This window comes from Poecilia reticulata, chromosome 7 (assembly GCF_904066995.2).
Source record: "Poecilia reticulata chromosome 7, P_reticulata-male-v2, whole genome shotgun sequence".
In the NCBI taxonomy this organism is placed as follows: Eukaryota; Metazoa; Chordata; class Actinopteri; order Cyprinodontiformes; family Poeciliidae; genus Poecilia; species Poecilia reticulata.
The window spans coordinates 13254185-13276567 of NC_088836.1; the positions used below are offsets into that span (position 1 = coordinate 13254185).

At 38.6% G+C, this 22383-nt stretch overlaps 1 protein-coding gene across 6 annotated transcripts in view; it reads right to left on the minus strand.

The window, feature by feature from the left end:
- The window catches only part of chl1a (cell adhesion molecule L1-like a), a 70311-nt gene that overhangs the window by 33024 nt on the left and 14904 nt on the right, over positions 1-22383 (minus strand). For 5 of the 6 annotated variants that reach the window (XM_008413437.3, XM_017305983.2, XM_008413435.3 and 2 more), the window contains exons 2-12: positions 8149-8305; positions 7580-7688; positions 7299-7486; positions 7081-7203; positions 3044-3214; positions 2799-2837; positions 2520-2625; positions 1843-2024; positions 1632-1766; positions 319-459; positions 6-117 (exon numbers count right to left, since the gene is read on the minus strand). In XM_008413437.3, the coding sequence (XP_008411659.2) occupies positions 6-117; positions 319-459; positions 1632-1766; positions 1843-2024; positions 2520-2625; positions 2799-2837; positions 3044-3214; positions 7081-7203; positions 7299-7486; positions 7580-7688; positions 8149-8230 (1388 nt within the window). In that variant the 5' untranslated portion in view covers positions 8231-8305. Of the gene's footprint in view, positions 1-5; positions 118-318; positions 460-1631; positions 1767-1842; positions 2025-2519; positions 2626-2798; positions 2838-3043; positions 3215-7080; positions 7204-7298; positions 7487-7579; positions 7689-8148; positions 8306-13325; positions 13468-22383 lie in introns of those variants that run through there. The other variant, XM_008413436.3, reaches the window with a different exon arrangement.

Consider the following 22383-nt stretch of genomic DNA (forward strand, 5'->3'; position numbering starts at 1 on the left):
CTTACCAAGAAATATTGGATTGAGGAGAGCTGAAAACACTGCAGTTCATGACAATGTCCCCTCCTTCTATCACTGCATACTCTTGGAAGTCCTTTGTCAGCATAAGAGGTGCCATATCTAAGAGCACGTTGAGGGAAGAGAGATTATACTAGCTTAAATACGAGGCTATAAATAGCAGAATACATAGACCCATTCTTTAGAACCCCCTATCTAACCACATTTCCTTTGCACAGAGTATGCTAAAAGGAATAGCCCTCTGTGTTTGCAGCAAGAGACCTGGCAGGCTGCGCATGGTTGAAATCTTGCGATCTTACTCACTCATGACTAAGACATTAATGTTGGCAAGAACACTGCCATGAGGATTGGAGGCCTCGCACTGGTAGACGCCGCTGTCCTCTGGCCCGGCCTTGTGCAGCATCACAGTTTCGTCAAGCACTCGTCTGTTGTTCTCTCTGTCATCTGATAACAACAGAATGTCAAAGCCATCAGGACCAAAGACACAATTAGTTTTTTTTTCAGTAGAAAATCTGAATGTGCTTTTTTTCCCCCCTTCAAATGGATTCTTTGTACCAAAAAGCATTTTTTAATCACAAGAGAACAAATCTTTGATTAGAACATTTTCTGTAATTATCAAGAAAACAATTTTCAGTGATTATTTTTGGGATTTTGAAGTGATTTTCAGATTGAAGCTCCAACTGTAGTTTTTAATAAGAAGAAACATTTGATGACATATTTTGAGTTGCAGAATATGAAGTAATCAAATAAAGAATGCAGGACAAACTAATAATGTTGAAAATATTTTTGATATGATTTAACTATTTAAGCCATTTGCTTTTCTATAAAATGCATTCAATAATGATGCTTAACGTGGTTAGCTTTAGAAAAATAAGCTTATAAAATCAACTCTGATTCGTTAATTCATGATGCCATTTAAAATCCAAAGGTAAACAAAGTGCTGAACAGGTCAATCATGAAATACAAAGTTGACAAACAATAAAAAATCACCAGTAAAAGATATAAAAGATAAAAGAGTGACCTGATGCTCTCTGGAATTAAAAGCCAATTTGAAAAGATTTTAATTCATTTAAAGCTCCAGTAGAAATCACAGCAGCCTGGGAGCTGTGGCTGAAAAGACTCTGTCTCCCGTGGCAACAAGCCAGGTTCTGGGAACAGCCAAGAGGTTGAGATCTTAGAGTTTTACTGGGGATGTGAGGATGTAAAAGCTCAGAAAGATAAAGAGGTGACAAACCATTAAGACATTCAAAAACTAAAAGCAAGATCTTAAAATCAATTCTAAAAGGAGCAGGCAGCCAATGGAGGGAATGCATACACATGTATCTCCCCAGTCATTAATTATACATATGCTCTCTGTGGAGAAATTAAAACTGAATACCCCTTAGCGAGATGCAATGAAGACAGTACTCCATGTAAATTCAATAGTTTCACTGTACATCTAGAATCGGTATGCTTTTGCAACAAAGTCTCTCTAATCAACCCTGTACAACACTTAAAGCAGTGAAATGACACAATGAACTCCAGGTTCTGTGGTTTAAATGTTGCTGGACATGCTTTAAGTGTCCTCCTTAATGTGATGAGCAACAGAACCAAAACACCACATTATTGTTTCTGACCTTGGAGTATTTTTCCATTTTTTCTCCACGTTATCACTGGGGTTGGTTTTCCATCTACTGAGCACTTAATGAAAACGTCTGACCCGATCACAGACAGCTGGTTCTGGGGAGGCTTTGCACGCCATGTTGGTGGCTCTGGAAGATGTCAAAAAGAACTATGTTTGTCTCAGCAAAAAACAATGGGTCATTGGTTCTGTCAGTAAAGACTAACCTTCTACAATCACATCAAAGTAATGGTCTGCCTTTCCGGCTGAATTTTCAGCCATACACATGTATTTCCCCTGATCCTTTTCATCCACAGAACTGATGGTCAACAGCTTCTTAAAGTTATCCAGTTTTATCCGATCAGTTAGAGTTTCTCCCATTTTCATCCATGTTATTTTAGGAGTGGGACTACAACATAAAAGAGCAAAAATGTTAGAAAATACAACGCTAAACAAGACATAATGGTGAATATGCATGAGGTTGCTAGCAAGCTTAGGTTACTACTTTCAAACTGCTAAAATATTATTTCATACCTTCTCCAAAAGTTTAATTCATCTTGTTCATATTTTTCTTTTAATTACTGTTGTCAAGCTAAGCAGCATGCTATTTCAACAGCTGACTGCAGCCTGTCAACCCAAACAAATTTAATCCATAATAAAGCCACCCTTGTTCCATCTTATCACAAAGTCTCTGCAAAAATATTAGAACCCTTGGTGAAGAAAATTGTTTGCAGTGCACTTCCTCTCAAAGCTGTTGTCTGCAGTGACGTAATTAGACAATTGTAAATTTTTTGTTGAAAAAAAAACACTATATGAGATACCATCATAATAATGTTATCAAAATCAAAGAATCTCATACCAGCCCATGTTTACAAATGATAGTGATACAGTAAGATGAACATACTATCCTCCTGGTATACACTCAAGGTGCAGATCCTGTCCTTTCAGCATCAGCTTCTCTGTTTGGACACCAGAGGGCAGCAGTAGGCTGGGTGCTCGAACTGGTAGCGCTATGGACGGTTTGACAAACAACAATCTTCCTCATTTGTGGGCAAAATAAATCAAGTACCGCTAAAACCACACAAGCATGCTTAGAATCAGATGGCTAACAGTATATTTTAGCAAAACACAAATCAACTTTCTGATTAGATAGTCACACACCAAGTCTTTCACTGTCACTTACTGGCACTGACACTCTCAGAAGAGTTGTTCTCCGGTTCCACTGAAACAAAAAATCGTGACATTAATAGTGCTAGGGACAGATGTGCTTTGGTTTCCTAAAATGCGTTTGCCGGACTATGATTTCCGTTGGGCATAAACATGACATAACAAACCCCTCCTGCTTAGAATTAAAACCATTGAAAATGAGCAGAAACACGTCTGTAATAGTGAATTTAAAAAGAGCGTCAGGGTTTTGGTTAAACCTACATCTCTCCACCTTGACGGACAAGGGGGTTTTCTGGACAATAGTGCGTATCCTTTGGAAGGCAGCGAAGCAGCCGTAGTCCTTGCGACTGTCTTGTGGTAAGGCATAAGCAAAGTACAGGTTGCCATCGGTTCCCATGGAGACCCTCTCATCCTGCTTTATGTGCTGCAGACCTAGAAAACAGCATATCTGAATCAATAAAGACGTCAATATCAAAAATGTCTGTTTCCTGACATTTCTTTTTTGCATTTGAAAATCACTTATGAGATTTAATGACAAAGTAGAATACACAGGAGTATAATATGTGATAAATTAAATGGAAACACCCGTAAGCGATTCCTCATCTAATCGTGCTCCATGAAAGCAAATTTGTTTCACATAGATTTACAGTTCAGTGAATTATCAATCCATGAGCTGAGTTTAACAGATATAGCCATCAGCCACTTGTGGTTTTATTAGTGTGAATAAAGAAACCTTATTTAAATTTACAAATGATCTATAGACAACTTCACTAAACACAATTTCACTCAGATGCACATCATCATGGCAATGTTTTGATATTATCTAAGAAAAAAGAAAGCTCTTCAACACACAACTGTTTCACCATGCTCAGGGCATACAGTGATTGTTGTCTCTGGACACATACATGTGGCAAGTCATAGCAACACTGAAGCTGAATTTGTCCCCAAACGTTTTCATTCAGTGCATCAGTAAGCGTCTCCTCCTGAGCACTTGAAGAACTCTTGTAGTTTTTTTTTTCAGACATTCGTCTGGTTTGTCGGAGAAAGATGAGAACTTGTAAGAAGTTCAACAGAAGCAGGATTCCCCCTCCCATTGCAGGAGCACTTCAGACAAAGTCTGAGGTTACTTTTTATACAGTAAATCACTTTGTTCTTGAAGATGGCGGGACAAGACTCCAGATTGGAGATGAATTTCCGCGTCTCAAGTGGGAAGCTTTAATGCCATTCAACTTAAATGCAGCCACTACTTCACAGGGAGTCATCCAAGATGGTGCATACATTTGAAAAACCCTGGATGGCGCATTGTGTAGAAAATAAAAACGTCAACAATGGCAGATCTCAGATAATTAAACATCCACCTAATACAGCCCAGTCTGTGTTTTTCTGAAACAAATCACATCAAGCTTGTGAAATGATTATTCAGGTGTGAACAGAGGTGAAACATGCCGAGATTTGAATTATTGTGTTCATTCCTTTCGTGCACATGAACATCTGAGTGCAAGCAGCAAGAGAGAGCAAAGACATACCGAGCATATCTCTGTAATTCCAGGTACTTTACGAGTCCTTTAAGTTTGTTTTGTATCACGCTAGAAGTTTCTGACGGGTATCTGCTGAACTTACTAGCTGCTTTATCCCTCATTATCTCATTTTTTTATTATTTTGTTTTTATTTTTTGTAGATATACAACTTTATTAGGTTATTAGGATCTGAAACCAGATGTTTACATATACTACCCATAATCTTCATTTCTCTATATCTGACATTGAATCAAATGCTTATATAATTAGAGAAGTTGTTATGACTCATTTCAAAGTCAGAGCTTTAAAGACCACCAGATTGTTTAGCTGTTTTGTAAGCTGTAAGTCAAATCACCGTTCCAAACAGCATTCCTATGTGGTTTTATGGAAAATCAAAACAAGTCAGTCAAGATGTCAAGAAGAAAACTGAGGATGTCCATAGTTCTTTTCCATCCTTAAATACTATTTTCAGAACCTGCACTAGAATGCCAAGCCATTATGCCATTTAAATGTCTTTGTCCACACTGAAAGAAGAACTGGGCTGGAAGAAGCCGTTACTCCAAAGGCAACATAAAAATCCTGGTTATAATTTACAGAGGCATTACAGGACAAAGACCTTCTTTATTTTTGAGACACGTCTTGTCTGATTAATAATAATGCTAAATTGCTTCCTTGTAGGGTTGAGAAGGAGTGTGAGGTTACATGTCATTCAGTTCAGTTTATATAAACTTGTGGTGTCAACTATGTGCATACACTGACTGTGCAAAGTAATTCTGTGGAAATTTGCAAACCTTTACATGCTTACTTGCTTACTTAAAAAAAAAAAAATTCTGGCAAAAGTATCCTTTATTTGATAATAGTCAGACAGGAAAGTGTGTTGTGGCAGAGGGGGTAGGTATGTAGCAAGGTCATCAAGTTGGGACTCAAACTTGTGACGGCAAAATTAAGGCCACAGGCCTCCATATATAAGTTGTGCGTTTTACCCCTGCACCACCGCCACAACCATTTAATTAGATTTTTTTTTAAACTTACCATAAAAGAAAAAGAGTGTTTGGCTCATTGTGAATTTTTAACTAGACAGCTATTAAAGCCTAAAAGGTTCAATTGCAAAGGTTATAAACACTTGCCTAATACCTAACCACAACATTTTTTTCTAAAGGACAACAGCTCCAGTAATTTTCATTCACTGTGAATTGCTGTCTCTACCGCAATGATCACAAATACTTTGATCCCAGGGCGTAAATCCCTTCAAGATATAGACAGGTTCACGGTGTATCAGGATTTAAAAAGGTGAAAGCACACATGTTTTGCATCTATTTTGAATGGCGTATGCATGCAAATAATGTCTCTAGTCTGGAAGAATTACACACGTGCATCACTAATACAGCAGAGTAGCAAAAGTCAAAGAAGACACAAGAGTCCGTCATCTCACTGCGCTCTCTCATTGAGTTTGAGCCAGAATACAACAACACACTATTTTCAGTTTAAAGTATGGCACAGAACTGACTGCAGAGGCTGAAAAATATGTTTGTCCAGATTCGGTTCTTAAAATGCTTTTCCCAGTAAATCAACTGATCACAACTGATTCAAAATTTAGAAGGTTTTAACAAGCGTCACATGACTCTCTTATAAACAAGATGTTGGATTTCAATGATCCAACATCTGTATAAAGTCCAAAAGGCCGATCAGAATTTAAACATTTTTATTACTGTTAGGTTTAAGATGACAAACATCACCCCTTGAGCTCCTCAGACTGCCTGACTTTGAATTTTATAATATCCCAAAACTGTGAATGCTCACATACTTCCAGCTATTTGCCACACAGATGTTGGAGATAGTTTAAACACTACAGATGTAGGTCAAAAATTGGCTGAAAAGCTTTTAATAAAATGAAGGATAATAAAGTTGAAAGAGTTAAGGTTTCATAATACAATTATTATGAAACAACTAATTTCATTTAAACCAATTTCACTTTGCTTGTTTTTTCCACACCTTTGTTTTCTACAGATATATGAAACTCCTGCACATGCACAAACTTGAATTTCTATATGCAGACTTGTTTCACAGTGTGGCAATACTGAATGATTTACAACTTCAAACCCTGGAATAAGTGGTGAACATGAATATACAAACTAAAAACTTTGTATACCCATGGTACCTGAGTAAGCATCATGTAATGCCAGCATTTAGCAACACAGCCAAAAAGGAATTTGATTATGACCAAACACAGAAGAGTCAAAGCCAAAGTCATAAACAGGATTAAACTGAAAACGCCTGATGAGACTTGAAAACTGCTGTTCATAGACACTGTCCGTCCTGTCTTATTGAGTTTGAGTTAATTTACAAGCATTAAAAATGTTTGGTCTTTTAAATGTGCAGAGCTGGTAGAAACATAATTTTTAAAAAATATTACAACTATAATTGCAGCAAAAAGTGGTTGAAAAAAGTCTTGGCAAAGGGAACTGAATATAATTTTACAACACACTGCTCAGCTTTTCTTTTCACTTTAAAAATTATACAGTATTTGCTCCTGGTCTACCATTTCAAATTGTGAAAGCAAACATTGAGGTTTCTTGCCGCAAACCTCAATGTTTAGTGAAAATACTTTCACCAAATTAGAAAAAGAATTCCAGGGATATATATGTTTTTGACGTACATGGCACACCAACATTGCATCAGAAGCATAACAAAAATGTAAATAACTTGAATCTTAAAAGAAAAATATTTTTGTGAGTATTAATTTGTTTTCAACATGAGATAAAACAGGAGCATGAGGCTTACCCTGAGTCATCCAGTAGATCTGACGTGGGGCCACACCTTCTGGGGGGTTACAGTGAAGAGTAATTGGATAGCCCTCCTTAACGACAATGGGATCAAATGTTTCCTTTGGGAACTTGGGTGAAGCTAATAAATGCAAACATTGAAAGAAAAAAAAAAGATTTTATGACGATCGTGACAATTTGTTATTTTTCTGATGTTCATATGTAGCCTTTACTTACTGGAAACTACGATTTCAATCTCCTCCGTCATGGCAGTTCCCAGCTTATTGGAAGCGAAGCATCTGTATTTACCCCTGAACAGGGCAAAGTGCTTGTTGTGAAACATGAATGTCCCATTTCTGTTGTCTGTTTTGACTGTCGGGATGTTTGGCAGGTTTAGCTCCTGGCCATCTTTTATCCATGTGTATCTGTTGGAGTAAAATATGTACCCAGATTCTAACAGTGTGTTTTTACCAAGACTTCTCTGATTTATCTAATCTGTGCAAACTGCTATTACTTACTCTGGTGCTGGGTTACCCCTGGCTTCACATCTTATAGTCAGTGTATTGTCAAAAGGAAGAGCAATAACGGGACCTGCTGTATGGTTGGTTATAATTGGAGGTTGCTCCACTTTAAAATAAAAACACAAAAGGAGAAGTGTTAAATCGAAGCAGCGAGAATTAAATTGCAACTCACACATTTGTTTAGTCTGTCTGTTTTTGTTTGTTTTCAGCTGTTTCTTTCTGCTTCATGTGGTGCTGAGAGAAAAACCCTGTGTAATCTGAGCAAACGCTGACCTAAAATAGCACAGGAATGCTTGATTGCCATGTATTCATCACTTTAAAACAAGCCTTCAAACCTTTGCCACATAAACAATTTACCTTAACCTTTTCATTGTTTGCTAAGAGTTTTTAAAAGCAGTTAACATTCTTGCTCTGGAAAGGTAACAAATGTGTTTCGTCATCAAAAAGGGAATGCCATATTATAGAAATCATTCATTTCAATGAAGCGTTGTAAGACAACATGACATAGTAGGACTGTCAGCAAGAACTACTAAATATAATTTCAGTTTGCTTTGTGTCAGTCCTACCTTCGAAAGGAATATTAAGGCTTCTGGCTCCGGATGTAAAGCTCCAAAGCAGAACTAGTAGCAGATTGCCAGGCCTCCTCATGATTCTTTATGAAGAAAATCAGGAAACATGTGTGGATCAGCTGTTTTCACTTGAAATTCGCAAGACACAGTGGACCTGCAAAGGTAGAAATTGGAAAGCAGAAATCCTGTGTTGAGCAATGTGATGTATCCGGGGATGCTCACAGATTAGAGTGCAAGACTTGTTTTCCTAGGATGTGATGAGATTGTAGGTTTCGACAACATTAAAACACAAAAGCATTTGTTATCAAAGTGAAATCTGTCACATGGAGCGCAATGTTGTTGCTGTCAACATGAGACTTTGTCATCTAAGCTGCCATAATGAACCCTGGGTTTCAGGTGAGTATTTTAAACTTGATACGTTACTCTATAGAGATGACCGTCTCCATGTTTAAGGCTCTTACTTAAAGTGAGAGATGAAGTAGTTCTTACATTACCCTGGTGTGTGAACATAGTCAACAAATAAAAATTAAGGACTCTGGATTTCATTAGTCTGTTCCTGGGTTGCTTTGCTATTCTTTTTCCAGGGTTATGGTTTTATTCCTTTATTTGTTTTGCCTGAGAGCTATTCTTGTTTTGATGTAGATCCCCCATGTTTCTCTCTTACTTTAGACCGATCTATTCTTAGAGATTTTGGTTAGATAATTTTTCTCACTAAGCCAGGAAAATAGAGCACATCACACTTTACTTAACATATTTATAAAAACCTTTCTTATATTTGTACAAGTCAAAATGATAACACTTTTAGTGTTATGTACTTATTACACATGCATGTCTTCTTGCTTAACAGATATGCTAAAGTGCTGGAACATTTCGCTAAGATTTTCCAACTGGCTGATATACCTTTTAGTTGTTTGCTGTGTACATTTTTCTACTGTGGAAATTAACACGTCTATTTCTGACACCTTTAGAATAAATATGTGATCAATTGCAATGTAAAAGAAAAAACTGGTGTAATGGCACTTTAATAACCTGACCAAAACAATGCCTGTTCAATTTTGATGAACATTTTTGGTAAGGTCAATTGATTTGAGACAATTTAACACAGGAGACAACTTGTCATGCGATAACCATTTATTTGTACTGTTAAGCCGACTGGTGGTGGCATCCCCATGACATGCTTACTGTAAACTCAAAAGGAAAGGCTTAGCTGTCGTCTGCTACAATCATTAGATTCAAGATGGCAGTCTATAAATTGGACTAAGTCAGTCGGTGTTTCACAGCTTAGTTCTCAAAGCGCTGAGACTGTGGCGTCAGGGGTGCCTGTGCCAAATGGGTTCACCCTGCAGCTAATCCCACTATCAGGAGAATAAAGGCAGAGACCTCCAGCAGTCATACAGTGTAATGCAGCAGAACGGCTGCGAACTACCCCGGGCTCTACAGACAACACAATTGTTTTGGACTAGATTTGAGATTAAGCTTCTTTAATTTAGTATCAATTAAACCAAATTAAGAGATTGGGCATTATTTGCATTAGGGGGTTAGGGATTATCTATTGTGGTTTAGAATAAAAACTAATCTGGTCCAGTGTTTATTTCACAGCAATGTCATAATCTTCCCTTTATCTTAACAATTAGGCGACCCATGCAAAATTGGTTAATGCATGAAATATACAACTGTCTATTCAATTTCATAACAAGCGCGCATCTCTCTGCTTAGTGAGGTATGGATTAGGTGATCCCCTGAATCCAACTGATATGTGAAAGACTTGCGGAAAGCATTAAAGCTGTCATCAAACATTATTGAACTTAGAAAGTGTTATTTGTGTTGGTCTGAAAACCCCACATTATTGTGATGTTAATAATTTATAATTTTCTGCAAATAAACAGCTATATTTTTATTGGTAGCTTTTTCAAAAATAATTAGTTTAGAGTATAAAACAAAAACTATACTTTTACTCAAACCCATACCTATCAACCTGTGATGTCAAAACATTTTTGAACAGGTGCCAAAATGGTCAAGTTGAATGTACTGACAGGTGAAAAAAAAGTTTTTTTTTCTTTGGGTGTTTTTTGTATTGTAACCTGCTCCACAGCAAACTGAACATAAAACAGAATTATGATCTGCAAATAATTGTAGATCTGAAACAACGGAGTGGTCTTGCGTGCGTGTCGTGTTAAAAATAAAATAATTTTAATTTTCTAAATTTTGGAGGTCCAGTGTCTTTTTTTTGTCTCAGCTGTGCTGCAAGCCAAATCTGTATCATCCTTGAATGACACATAAGAGTTACACTTTAGGCACCTCTGCTATGGTAAAATTAGAAAAAAAAATTTTTGCTGTAGTATTTAAAAGATTTTGTGAATTTCTCATGTGCATTGAGAAATGAGCTGGTTAGAAGAGCTGGATGATTGCCTGATTGATCAGCCTTAGCAGGTGACCAAAACCCTAAAAATATCTAAACTTTTTTGATCACACACAAGTGTGTCCATGTTGCAGTAAAATTTGGATCCTAAGAAGAGAGACATCATTCAAAATTAGATATTTTTAGCATTAGTAAGGTGAGTATATAAAGTCAGGAAATGTAAAGGAATGTAAAAAAAAATGAGTGTAAAGGAAAACTGCATCTTCTACAACATGTTGGAAAATATCCGCGGTTCATTCAGGCTACAAGAGAGCAAGAGAGATCTGAGCTTAGAGCAGATAGAGGGATACCTGATTAGAGTGTAGGAAAGTTACTTTGTTTTATACTTTTGATTTTTCAACCTGCATGTTGGCAACTTTCTAGAAATCCAGAAAGAGTTAAAGTCGACCTTATTTTTGGTTTATAGGATGCATTATGAACCAAAAACATCTGCAGTCTCTAACATTTTGTCTTAGTTTAAAAATATAAGTAAAAGATTTGTTCTACTGGGGGACTTCAACGCTCACATGGGCAATGACGGTGAGACCTGAAGGGGCGTGGTTGGGAGGAACGCCCCCCCTCCGATCTGAACTCGAGTGGTGTTCTGTTGTTGGACTTCTGTGCTTGTCACGGATTGTCTATCACGAACACCATGTTCAAGCATAAGGGTGTCCATATGTGCACTTGGCACCAGGACACCCTAGGCCGCAGTTCGATGATCGATTTTATCATCGTTTCATTGGATCTGCGGCCGTATGTCTTGGACACTCGGGTGAAGAGAGGTGCGGAGCTGTCCACTGACCACTACCTGGTGGTGAGTTGGCTCCGGTGGTGGGGGATGAAGCCGGTCAGACCTGGCATGCCCAAACCTGGAGAGGAGGGTTCATCGGATAGTCGAACCTTGGACTCAGGAAGAGCAGTGTGGTTTTCGTCCTGGTCGTGGAACACTGGACCAGCTCTACACCCTCAGCAGGCTCCTGGAGGGTGCATGGGAGTTCCCCCAACCAGTCTACATGTGTTTTGTGGACTTGGAGAAAGCGTTCGACCGTGTCCCTCGGGGGGCCTTGTAGGGGGATCTCCGGGAGTATGGGGTACCGGGCCCTTTGATACGGGCTGTCAGGTCCCTGTATGACCGGTGTCAGAGTCTGGTCCGGATTGCCGGCAGTAAATCGGGCTCGTTTCCAGTGAGAGTTGGACTCCGCCAAGGCTGCTCTTTGTCACCAATTCTGTTCATTACCTTCATGGACAGAATTTCTAGGCGCAGCCGAGGTGTTGATGGGATCCGTTTTGGTGGCCTTAGGATCGCATCTCTGCTTTTTGCGGATGATGTTGTCCTGTTGGCTTCATCAGATCGTGATCTGCAGCTCTCGTTGGAACGGTTCACAGCCGAGTGTGAAGCGGCCGGGATGGGGCTCAGTGCCTCCAAATCCGAGGCCATGGTCTTGAACCAGAAAAGGGTAGAGTGTCTTCTCTGGGTCAGGGGGGTCGTCCTGCCTCAAGTGGAGGAGTTTAAGTATCTGGGGTTCTTGTTCACGAATGAGGGAAGAAGGGAGCGGGAGATCAACAGGCGGATTGGGGCAACGTCTGCCGTGAAGCAGGCGCTGTACCGGTCCGCTGTGGTGAAGAGAGAGCTGAGTCAAAAAGCGAAGCTCTCGATTTACCGGTCGATCTACGTTCCCACCCTCATCTATGGTCATGAGCTTTGGGTCATGACCGAAAGAACGAGATCAGGGATACAATCGGCCGAAATGGGTTTGCTCCGCAGGGTGGCTGAGCTCTCCCTTAGAGAAGCTTGGTCATCCGAGAGGGACTTAGAGTAGAGCCGCTGCTCCTCCACGTCGAGCCAGTTGAGGTGGCTCGGGCATCTGGTCAGGATGCCTCCTGGACGCCTCCCTGGTGAGGTGTTCCGGGCACGTCCCACCGGGAGGAGGCCTCGGGGAAGATCCAGGACACGCTGGAGGGACTATGTCTCTCGGCTGGCCTGGGAACGCCTTGGGGTTCCCCCGGAGGAGCTGGAAGAAGTGGCTGGGGAGACGGAAGTCTGGGCCTCCCTTCTGAAGCTGCTGCCCCTGCGACCCGACCCCGGATAAGTGGCAGAAAATGGATGGATGGATCAAATCAAGCAGACTAGATCAGACCAGCAATGTCTGCAAAGCCCTTGTGAGGTAGGATCCCCACAGCCCTTAAAGACATGAAAAGTGTTGTCTTCTGCTGATGTTCAAAGCACAGCAACAACCCATGGCAGTTTTATTCACCAGCAGCAAATCTACTAATTTACTGCTGCACAATCAAAGAACATTGTGAAGAAGGCAAATTACTAGACCTGCAAACCAGCCTCTTCAAAGGTAAGCCAAACAAACCCAACACCATTCTTTTTAAAAGAATAAATCCTTGGAGTGCTGAGCAGCGTGGGGCGCCTATGTAAACACATAACAAAGCATTTGTTTTTGGAGCCAAGGGATCCATTACCTGAACACATGGCAGATCACAGTCACAAATCCGCAGGGATTGTATTACCTAAGCCATTAGTCGGCCAAAGGCATGAAGAGTGTCAGTACTACACGACTAATCCAGCCAAACACATGCTGTACACAGTGAACCCCACACCTCCTTTCTTCCTTCCGATAACAAGTCTCAGTTGAGGACACACGCAACTTCAGCACACATTCCAAATTCAAGCAGTCATAGTCTTACATGTAAATCTGCTCAAGTTCAAGGGGAGGAAACATCCTTTCAACAGAAAAATCAAAGTTTTCTTAAAGTAACCGATACTCACAGTTCTTGAGTCATTTTACATCTTCCACATTTGCCAGGGGCCCGAGGCCAACATGTCCATATAAGAGTAAAAAAACAATGAGTAGTTCACTCAAGCAACTCTTTCACTCTGTCTGTTTGAACAAACATCTCTGACTTGTCTTTCCTCTTTCACCTCACGCTGCTCCTCTCCTGCTGCACAGACACGCCTCACTCCCCACCATTCTACTCAAACTGCTAAAGAAGCGACAGGAGACTCACTGAAGTGACATATGTCGCCAAAGCCTCTCACTTGGCAGAGAAGCTCTCAAATCCCGCGACAATGACCGGGGACTAAGACTGCACAACGGGGGGGATGCTTGGATGGCGTTTAAAAAACTAATGTAAAGGAAGTACAGCCATGCCTTATGCTCTCTGTCTCATTCTTTCTGTTGATTTCCTAGATCCTTCCAATATTCCCTCCGGAAATGATGAAAGGGCATTTTAACTCAGCTTGTTCCCAGTGATTTTAATGCAATGAGTCTTACAGTCCTATTGACAAGAGGGCAAAGTCATCTGGTTCTACTGAGCCCAACATCTTTTGTGCTCTAATTTCCATGCATCAGTTTAAGTTGTGTTGATAGATGGAACATTGTGAAAAACTTTCTCAGAGAGACTGAATGCTATAGATACAAATCAAGTCTTTTCTTCTTCTTATTTTTTCTAAATGTTATTTGCAGTTAAGTGTGGCTTTTTATCTCTAGAAAAACAATTTAGTTTTCATCAGCATCTCTTTTCGAGCTTTTCCAAACAATTTATATCTGTGAAATTGGACAACCGGGTAGATCAGTTATTTTTACAAGTGCAACTTGTACAACATAATTTGTTAAATCAAATGAAGAGATAACTAAAGTAGGATTGTTTTTTTTCCTTTTGCTTTGCTTAAGTCGTAAATGAATAGTTGATCTGTGCATTAAATTTTCTATATCCAAGTATGTTTCATTTTTATTTATGACGTGGTATACAAAAAACCTTGTATCATATTTATCTTGTAGGAAAAAACTGCTGTCAAATTATATTTTCAAATTTGTGCATCAAGGCTGTAGCCCCTTGCTGGGTAATATTAAACCGAACAAACAGGACAAACCAGTGTACAAATTGAGTATCCACCCACACACTACTAACTGTGTATTTTCTCTAATAATAATAATTTAAGCCGTAATTGCTGATAACAGCTGGGTGTTATCCACTAACAGAGCCACTTTACCTTTAAATTTTGTAATAAAAAACAAGGTAGGGCTGTCCAGAGTGGGGTTGCACAACATTTGAATTGTTCTTCTACTTTATTATGGCTTCCAACTGTGACATGCTGCATTTTTAGTACTATCATCCATATCACCTGTCCACAATGAGACTCCATCAATAGACTGACTCTGTTATTTGCATGCAAAGTGTTTATTCACAACTGGAAATAACTGCAATATTGCCTTCCAAACAATCGATTGCAACATTGGTAATGTCCATACTGCAATGGTACAGACTTTACTTAGAAGTATATACAGTTAAAAGCTCTCCATTTTGGATCAGTCTGTCTTTTGAACAAGAGTCAACTTTTGTGCACACTTAAGGCTGCTAATATCCCCTTCACAATAAAGGCCTGATTTTCAAATTAAAGTGAACACTTGTCTATAGCTCATTGACAACGGGATGGCAAAATTTCATTAGCAGCCATAAACAGCTTAATATGCTGCATCACACGAGATAAATACGATTAATGTGTGAACTTTCAGTGTAGTGAGCAAATTTATAAGGAAGGCATTTGTAACCATAAATATATAAATTCACTCCCAGACATTCCCATGTAAAGGCTTACATTTTTCATGTAAATGAAAAATGGCAACTGTGCATTAAATTGTGTAAAAATGCAGCATCATTTGACATGTTATAAATTTAGACCTGCAAGTCTAAATGAAAAATACTTCCAGCCTTTTCTGCAACCCAGACTAAACTCTGTGTAACCGCTAAAGGAAAGTCTGGACATAATTACACACTTCATTTAAGACGTTTTTCACCGCATCACACAGACCTAGTTCATGTCTAATGAAGCGTGGTTTCTATGAACTCTGGAAAAAGAACTTTAAAGATTAGTCTCAAATGTAGATGCACATTAACTAAAAGCTTTCAAGGTTGTTTTCAAAAGGTACTTTTATTCTGACAAATGAAACTCGTCTGGACATAAATTCTAATTTACTGAGTATCAGTACATATGAAGTAAGACAGCATACCTAAATCAGTACACCACAGGTTTTTTGTCCTTGAAAATATGCCTCAATTGTCTATGTTGTTCTTTGGTCTAAATGTAAATCCTTTGTAAACATCAATATAGTGTTTCAGACATTTAAAACACATCTAAGAGTTATTAAATAACACCACAGGAACTGAGGCCCTCTTAACAGCTGTCAATACCTTGGCCTTGTTTATTCAGATACAATAGACATCTTTGAGTACAACTCTTCACACCAGGCATCGAAATAAATCTTGAGCGATACACCTGAGGTTACTGCTCTAAATGGAAATAAAGGACTTATCTTAATGGGCTGCTCAGCATTATTCAGCTTATTTAAAAAGAAATGAAATTAGCTTAATTGTAATGCCTCAAAAATATTTAGAATGCTTTGATATTTTTTTGCATTTTCTCACTACATATCACAAACTTTTATGTATTTTGTGAAATGGAAGAAAAATGGTACATGCTTTTCAAAACTATTTTACAAACATAAATCTAAAACGTGTGGTGTGAATTTGTAATCCTCTTTATTCTCGCTCACTGGAAATAATGCAGAACCTTCAGAAGTAACAACAGCACAACTCTGAACTATAAATCAAAGTATAGTCATAGGTGGAATGGTCTAATCAAAGTCCAGATCTAGGTGCAAATGAAAATCTGCAGCAAGACTTGAAAGTTGCTGTTCACAGACACTCTCCATCTAAGCTGAATGAACTAGAGCTGTTTCACAAAAAAAGACTGGCAAAAATTTTGGTCAAATGAACACAACCCTTTCTAGATCAGAATTTGTTTTGGAACAAATCAATAACATTTCAAGACACTTACTGTAAAAATGTTAATACATGTTTCAGTACAAATGACTCAGTGAACTGGCAACATGGAAACTGTTAGATAATGACACACACAAACCAGTACATAAGGGACGCTTGTAAAACAAATGAGAGGCATACATTTTTTGTGCATTCAAACTATGCGACAGAGTTGCCCCTCCTCCAAATCTTTGTTGTGGTATTTCTGTCCCAGCTTCCTGGGCCTCAAATATTTCCTATAAGACAATAGAAACAAATAACAAAGGAGTATTTTGTTTCTCTCTTCAATTAAAGCTTAGTAAGGACAAGTACAGTAATAATGACAGAAATCAGGATAACAAAAAAGGAGGGAAAAGCTTAACCTAAAAGATCAACAAGTAAATTTATCTGAATATGTAAAACAAAGTGAAATTTATAGCTGGGACTTTGCAGGTGGAAAGCAGAAATCATTGTTCTATCAATCATGGCAGGTCATCTAATGCTGAACCAGAAAAGAAGTCCAAATCATCGCATCCGTTTTTGATTATCTGATATGTGAATCTTGATCTTAGATAATCAAGATAAAAAATGATAAATTTCAATTTCTGGTCGATTGGCTGGTTTTCATATGTATGGAAGCTAACTACGAAGTCAGAGAGAAATCCGGATTCAATGGAAAAATGTCTTGACAAATAAAAACGGCTACGCAAGCATTAGTGACATGTCAAAAGGACTTAGCTGTTTAAAGCCAGACTTCACCTTAAACAACACTCCTTCCTTAACCTCTTCCAAAACTGTCAGTGCCCTAACATGCAGCTTATTTGTATTTCAGCACTCTATGTTCTTAGAAGAAACGCTAACCGTGCATGCCTGGAATTTGCCCAAACAACTCTCTGACACATCAAACACAAGCTTAGCAAACCTGCGTTTCCAGTATAATAAAAAAGAAACAGTAGCATAGCACATCTGCAGTGTTGACAGGCACGACAGGTTGGAGGCAAATGAACATAGTTCATACAACACAACATAAACACAGTTCAACAAAAACATATTAAAACTTACGTAGGTATGTAAAACATGACATATACTTGTTTTTAGGGTCTCCTTGTGCTCGTTTTACTAAATGTTCGTCATTTCTGAAATACTACTCCGATTCGTCCTCCTTAACCCTGATCATTCTCCCCTGGCAATCCAATTTAACAAGCACACAGATTTTTAAATGATTACTGGTTAGTTTTATGCAGAATCACTCCTTCATTGTTTATAATGAATGGCTTTCTCAGTGTGCTTTAGGTGTGTATCGGTTTGTGTGTGTGTGTGGCTCATCAACGTTCACTCAGTCGGGGCTTAAATGCTTCCTGCGCTGGAACACTGTGATTAGTGGAGTGACATGTAGAGAGCTGCCTCCTGAAAAGGAGCTGGCCTTGCACGCAAATACATAACACGCTATGACAACCACAGATTCCTCAGTCAAAGGTTTGGTATTTCACTCACGCACATTTCATTTAACCACTACTCCTTCTGTCTTTTGTAAATACTAAACTCCTGTAAGGAAATGCAGAGCTTTTACAGCGAATATAAAGAAAATAGTTGTGGCAAATAATTTAAGACCTCCCATTAAGATGGATTTCAAAACAACAAAGTAAATCGCCATGTCCCTTGCAGTTGTGGAGTGACAAAGAGTGTTATTCAGGAGCTAAATCAGTCCCCCGCGGTCAACAGCACAGAAAAGATTCAAAGATAAGCTTTCTCCCATCACACACTGGAGCTATGAGAGGATCTCGTCACTCTTTCCAGAACCGACATACTTGTTCTTCACTTCTGCAAAGAAGCAAACAAGAGAAACATCGCAGTCTGGTCTGAGCTACACTGGTAATTAGTTCATGGGATCATCTTGAAGGCCTTAAGTGGTATTTTAATAGAGTTTGTAAAATGGCCAGCATATTCTATCCGTTTTGTCTCAACATTGCCATTTGCATAGAAAGAGTTCCTCTTATTAGCAAAGTTTGAAAAATCCAGAGAAGAGAGGAGATACTTTTAACAAAACGGCATACAAACCTGTCCCTTTAATAAATCCTCCATGTGCACTAGTTCAATTTGCTCTCATATAATTTGATCATTTTCCAATCCTGGGGTTTCTGCAGTGCATATTTTCTAAGAAGAAGGCATCCCCTAAGCCGCTTCCTGGATTTTGTTACCTACCTTCCTTTTTTAATAGCATCGAATACAACACACACCTCTGTAGTCTAAAAAGTAATAAGAGAAAAATCCTTCACAAAGTTGAGAGCGAAGGTAATGCTTTTCCTCTGGTAAAACATATTTTTGCACATTAACTGAAACTTTAAAGTGAAAACAGATTTTATCTTCATGTTTTATCCAGTGTTTGTAAAAGTCTGTTTTCATTAGCCATAAGTTATCACAGGGACCTACATTTTGTGTAGTATTGTTTTCTCAATACTTGTCACCTTTAAGTCAAATTCCTTGTTTCTGGGATCAAACATGACTGAACTTGTGTGCACCCATCACTCTGACTTTTCAATTGATTATCTGTCACTGTCCCCATCAAATGTTCAAATGCACAGTTTCTGGATGTCTAAATGGAAATTTTTGTGTAATTTTCCCAAGACAAACATTGGGTTTCACCTGCAGTCAGAACAAGCAAAGGATAAAAAGTAATCTTTCTGACTTAACTTCTGTTTGCCTGGATGAAAAGATTTTGAGAGCAGAGATGGGTCCCACATGCGTGACTTTTAAAGGTGTTGCACATAATCCAGTAATACTCCCAAGTTTACAAGCCAGTGAAAGCCAAGGAAAGCAATTTACAATTTCTGTTTCTACAAAACCATTAAAGTGACTTATCAATCCACTCTTGCTTCACTGGCATTTAACTAGTGTTGAGGAGTCTTGACAATAAAACTCATGACTTACCTTAAAGTTCATTCTCAAAGATTTCTTGAAATATAGTAATATTTTTGAACGAGGTTTTAAAAGAGTAAATGACATAAGTTCAACAGTTAAAAGAAATGGTTGAACTTGTAAAAGAACTCACTTTACATTGTAGATTAAAACGGAAACGGTGAGACAGTGGGCAGAGTCATCACCAGGTTTGAACAATAGAAACTCACTTTCTATTTTAAATGCTAAATGAATCCTGTAATCTGGTATTATACAGTGATCCACAGACAGCTTTGAATTATTTTAAACCATGTTAAAATAAGGTTTTAATCTGCTGCACCAATAAACTTGCCTTTCAGTTTCTTCATCACTAAGTAGCAGTAAGATTTATTCCAGACAGCAATCACATAAGTCTGATGAATAAAAGACTATGAACATATCCAGTCCTAAGTGATCTACACAGCACAGAACGGAAACCACAAGAGAACAAAGCATGTAGTCAGAGGAAAAAATTGATTAACTAACAAGGCAGTGATCCCCTACTGCTAATGATTCAGGTTTCATAGAACAGCCATTAATAAATCTGAAATCTGAAGTCTGAGTCCACAGCAATACTTAATGTTTTGGCCAATTTCAAATCAAGCCAAAGACAAAGTGACTCTTTTATATTACCTGAATTTTAAGCCTTTGTTCAAGTAACATCATGGTTAAGAGCTTGTGGCCCGAATGGAAACGTATTGTTTAGGTAAGTACCTAAGTACCTCCTGGGACAACAAGCATAGGAGTTGAACCTTTCATCAGCTTGTGAGTGCAGCAGCATCACTGCTGTCTGACACAGGCTCCTGAAAGGGGGAACCCTGTGAAAGTGTCAGTGCCTTTCTGCATTTGCATATTTGGAACACCATGAATTAACAAGTTTGTTCCTGCCTGTGTGCCAAATTGAAAGGGTCCATTAAAGAGCGTTCTAGTGGCTTTACTGCATTTGGTTAGAAGTTTGGATCTTAGTGTATAAAAAGGGAATAAAATGTTATTAGATCGAATCGATCCACATGCAAATGACTCACTCGACAACTTCTAACAAGTTAAGAGGCGTGCCTCATAATTAAGTTACAAGTCATAATTATGTCATGTTGTTTTGGCACAAGTACAAAAAAGGCAGATAGGCAGCAATGTGGTTGGTCTTACATTCATAGCCAAGTATCAGGGAAAGCCTGTTTACTGTAAACCAGAGATGCAACCTGCCCTTGAGCAATTCCCAAGCAGAGAAACTCAATTTCTCACACTAAGGTACTGCTGGAGTCAGAATAAGTAAAACAGTCGATACTAACACTGTTGTTATACTGTTCTGGGAGTTGCTTTTAGGCTTTCTTTCCATTCCTAAAGATTTTTACCTCTTATCCAACAGTGAAAGGGAATGACAACTGAAGCATTGTCAAAAAAACTGAGACAGGATTAACTTCTTCTTCTGTGCACTGACAAAATATGCATTGAAACAAATACACACAATTGGCTTGATATGCCAATTTAAATTTAAGACAGAATAGTGAATTTGATAGGATAAAATGTTTTGCTTGAGAGATCGTGTTCTTTAAGTTACACATTTTTTAGATCCAAAGGCTGTTACACTATTCAAATCAGGCAACATGCCTTCAATATCTGATTTAAGCTCTTTTACTCTTTTTAAAATACTTTAGTGGAATAATGTTGTCAGGTCAAAATACTCTGGCATATTTTTTCCCAGTCCAACCCTGGTATGAAGAGGAATTCATTCATTCATTCATTCATTCATTCATTCATTCATTCATTCATTCATTCATTCCATCCATCCATACATCCATCCATCCATCCATCCATTCATTTTCTTACACCCTTGTCCCTCAGTGGGGTCGGGATGGTTGCTGGTGTCCATCTCCAGCTAGCGTACCAGGCGAGAGGCGGGGTCACCCTGGACAGGTCGCTAGTCTGTCGCAGGGCAGGAATTTGATCATTTGACTGAGAAAATAAAAAAATAAAATAAAATAAAAACAACATTTCTCAAACTTACTTTATTTCTAGCACCTGAGCAAATCAGAAAGTACTGTCTCTAGCCTGTCTCCCACGCTCACGGTGCCAACACAAAAGCAACATGAACTCTGAACAGTCTAACAAAACAGAACTTGAAAAACAGCAGCATGCATGGACGACAGCATGGAATTACACAATCCAAACCTTCTGTAAGGTCTAGGTTGGTCTCCATGTGCTCTCTGTCATGTTTGCTTTATACCACACATGTTAAACTCAAGACCCGTGGGACAAATCCGGCACGCCATAACTTCTTATGTACATAAGTAGAACTTTTAAGAGACCAGTACTGTGGATAAATATTATTTTATCAATCAAATCAAAGCAATTTTTATCTGTATAGTGGCAAATACCATCAATATGAAAAGTTGTTCAATAGTATTTAATTTCAAGCAATACAGATTGAATGTAGAGACAGCTATTTATTAATATTTTAATAGTTTGTTGATGAGATGTTTCATCACTGTCTTTACTTTGCATTCAGTCCGGACCAGACCAAAAACCGCAAATTGTATTAGCATTTTTGTGAATATTTGAGTTGGTGGACTCCAACCAGCTGATAAAAAAGATGGTGTATGATGACAACTTTAAAAATGCTAAATCTGTATATAAATTAGACTTTCATATTATGACATTCACACTGTTATAGCCCTCTGGTGGCATAGGCACAAAGGCTTTTTGTCTTTGAACCTGTCAAGATTAAGTTCTACAAGCAAAGCCTGTCACAATGTTTCAACTCTCTTGACATTGAATGCAATCTTCCCAGTGTTACTGGGAAGATCAGGAGATTACACTGAAGATGTTTTCTACATGGCTCAGTAGAGGATGTGCCATCACGCTTGTGAGAGACTGTGTGCATCTAACATGCGCTAACTGCAGATTGCTCATAAACTGAATCTTCCTCGGCCAGTAGCGTAGTCCTACATGAGGGCACAGACAGTTAGTTAGCAGTGCTGTTCGGACCTTGTTGTTTCTATGGAACAATGAAGTTTCACAGGAGGAGTCAAATCAGAGTTGAATATGTAAAAAAATGTTGTAGAGGTCATTTCTCTTGACTGAGGGCCCTCATC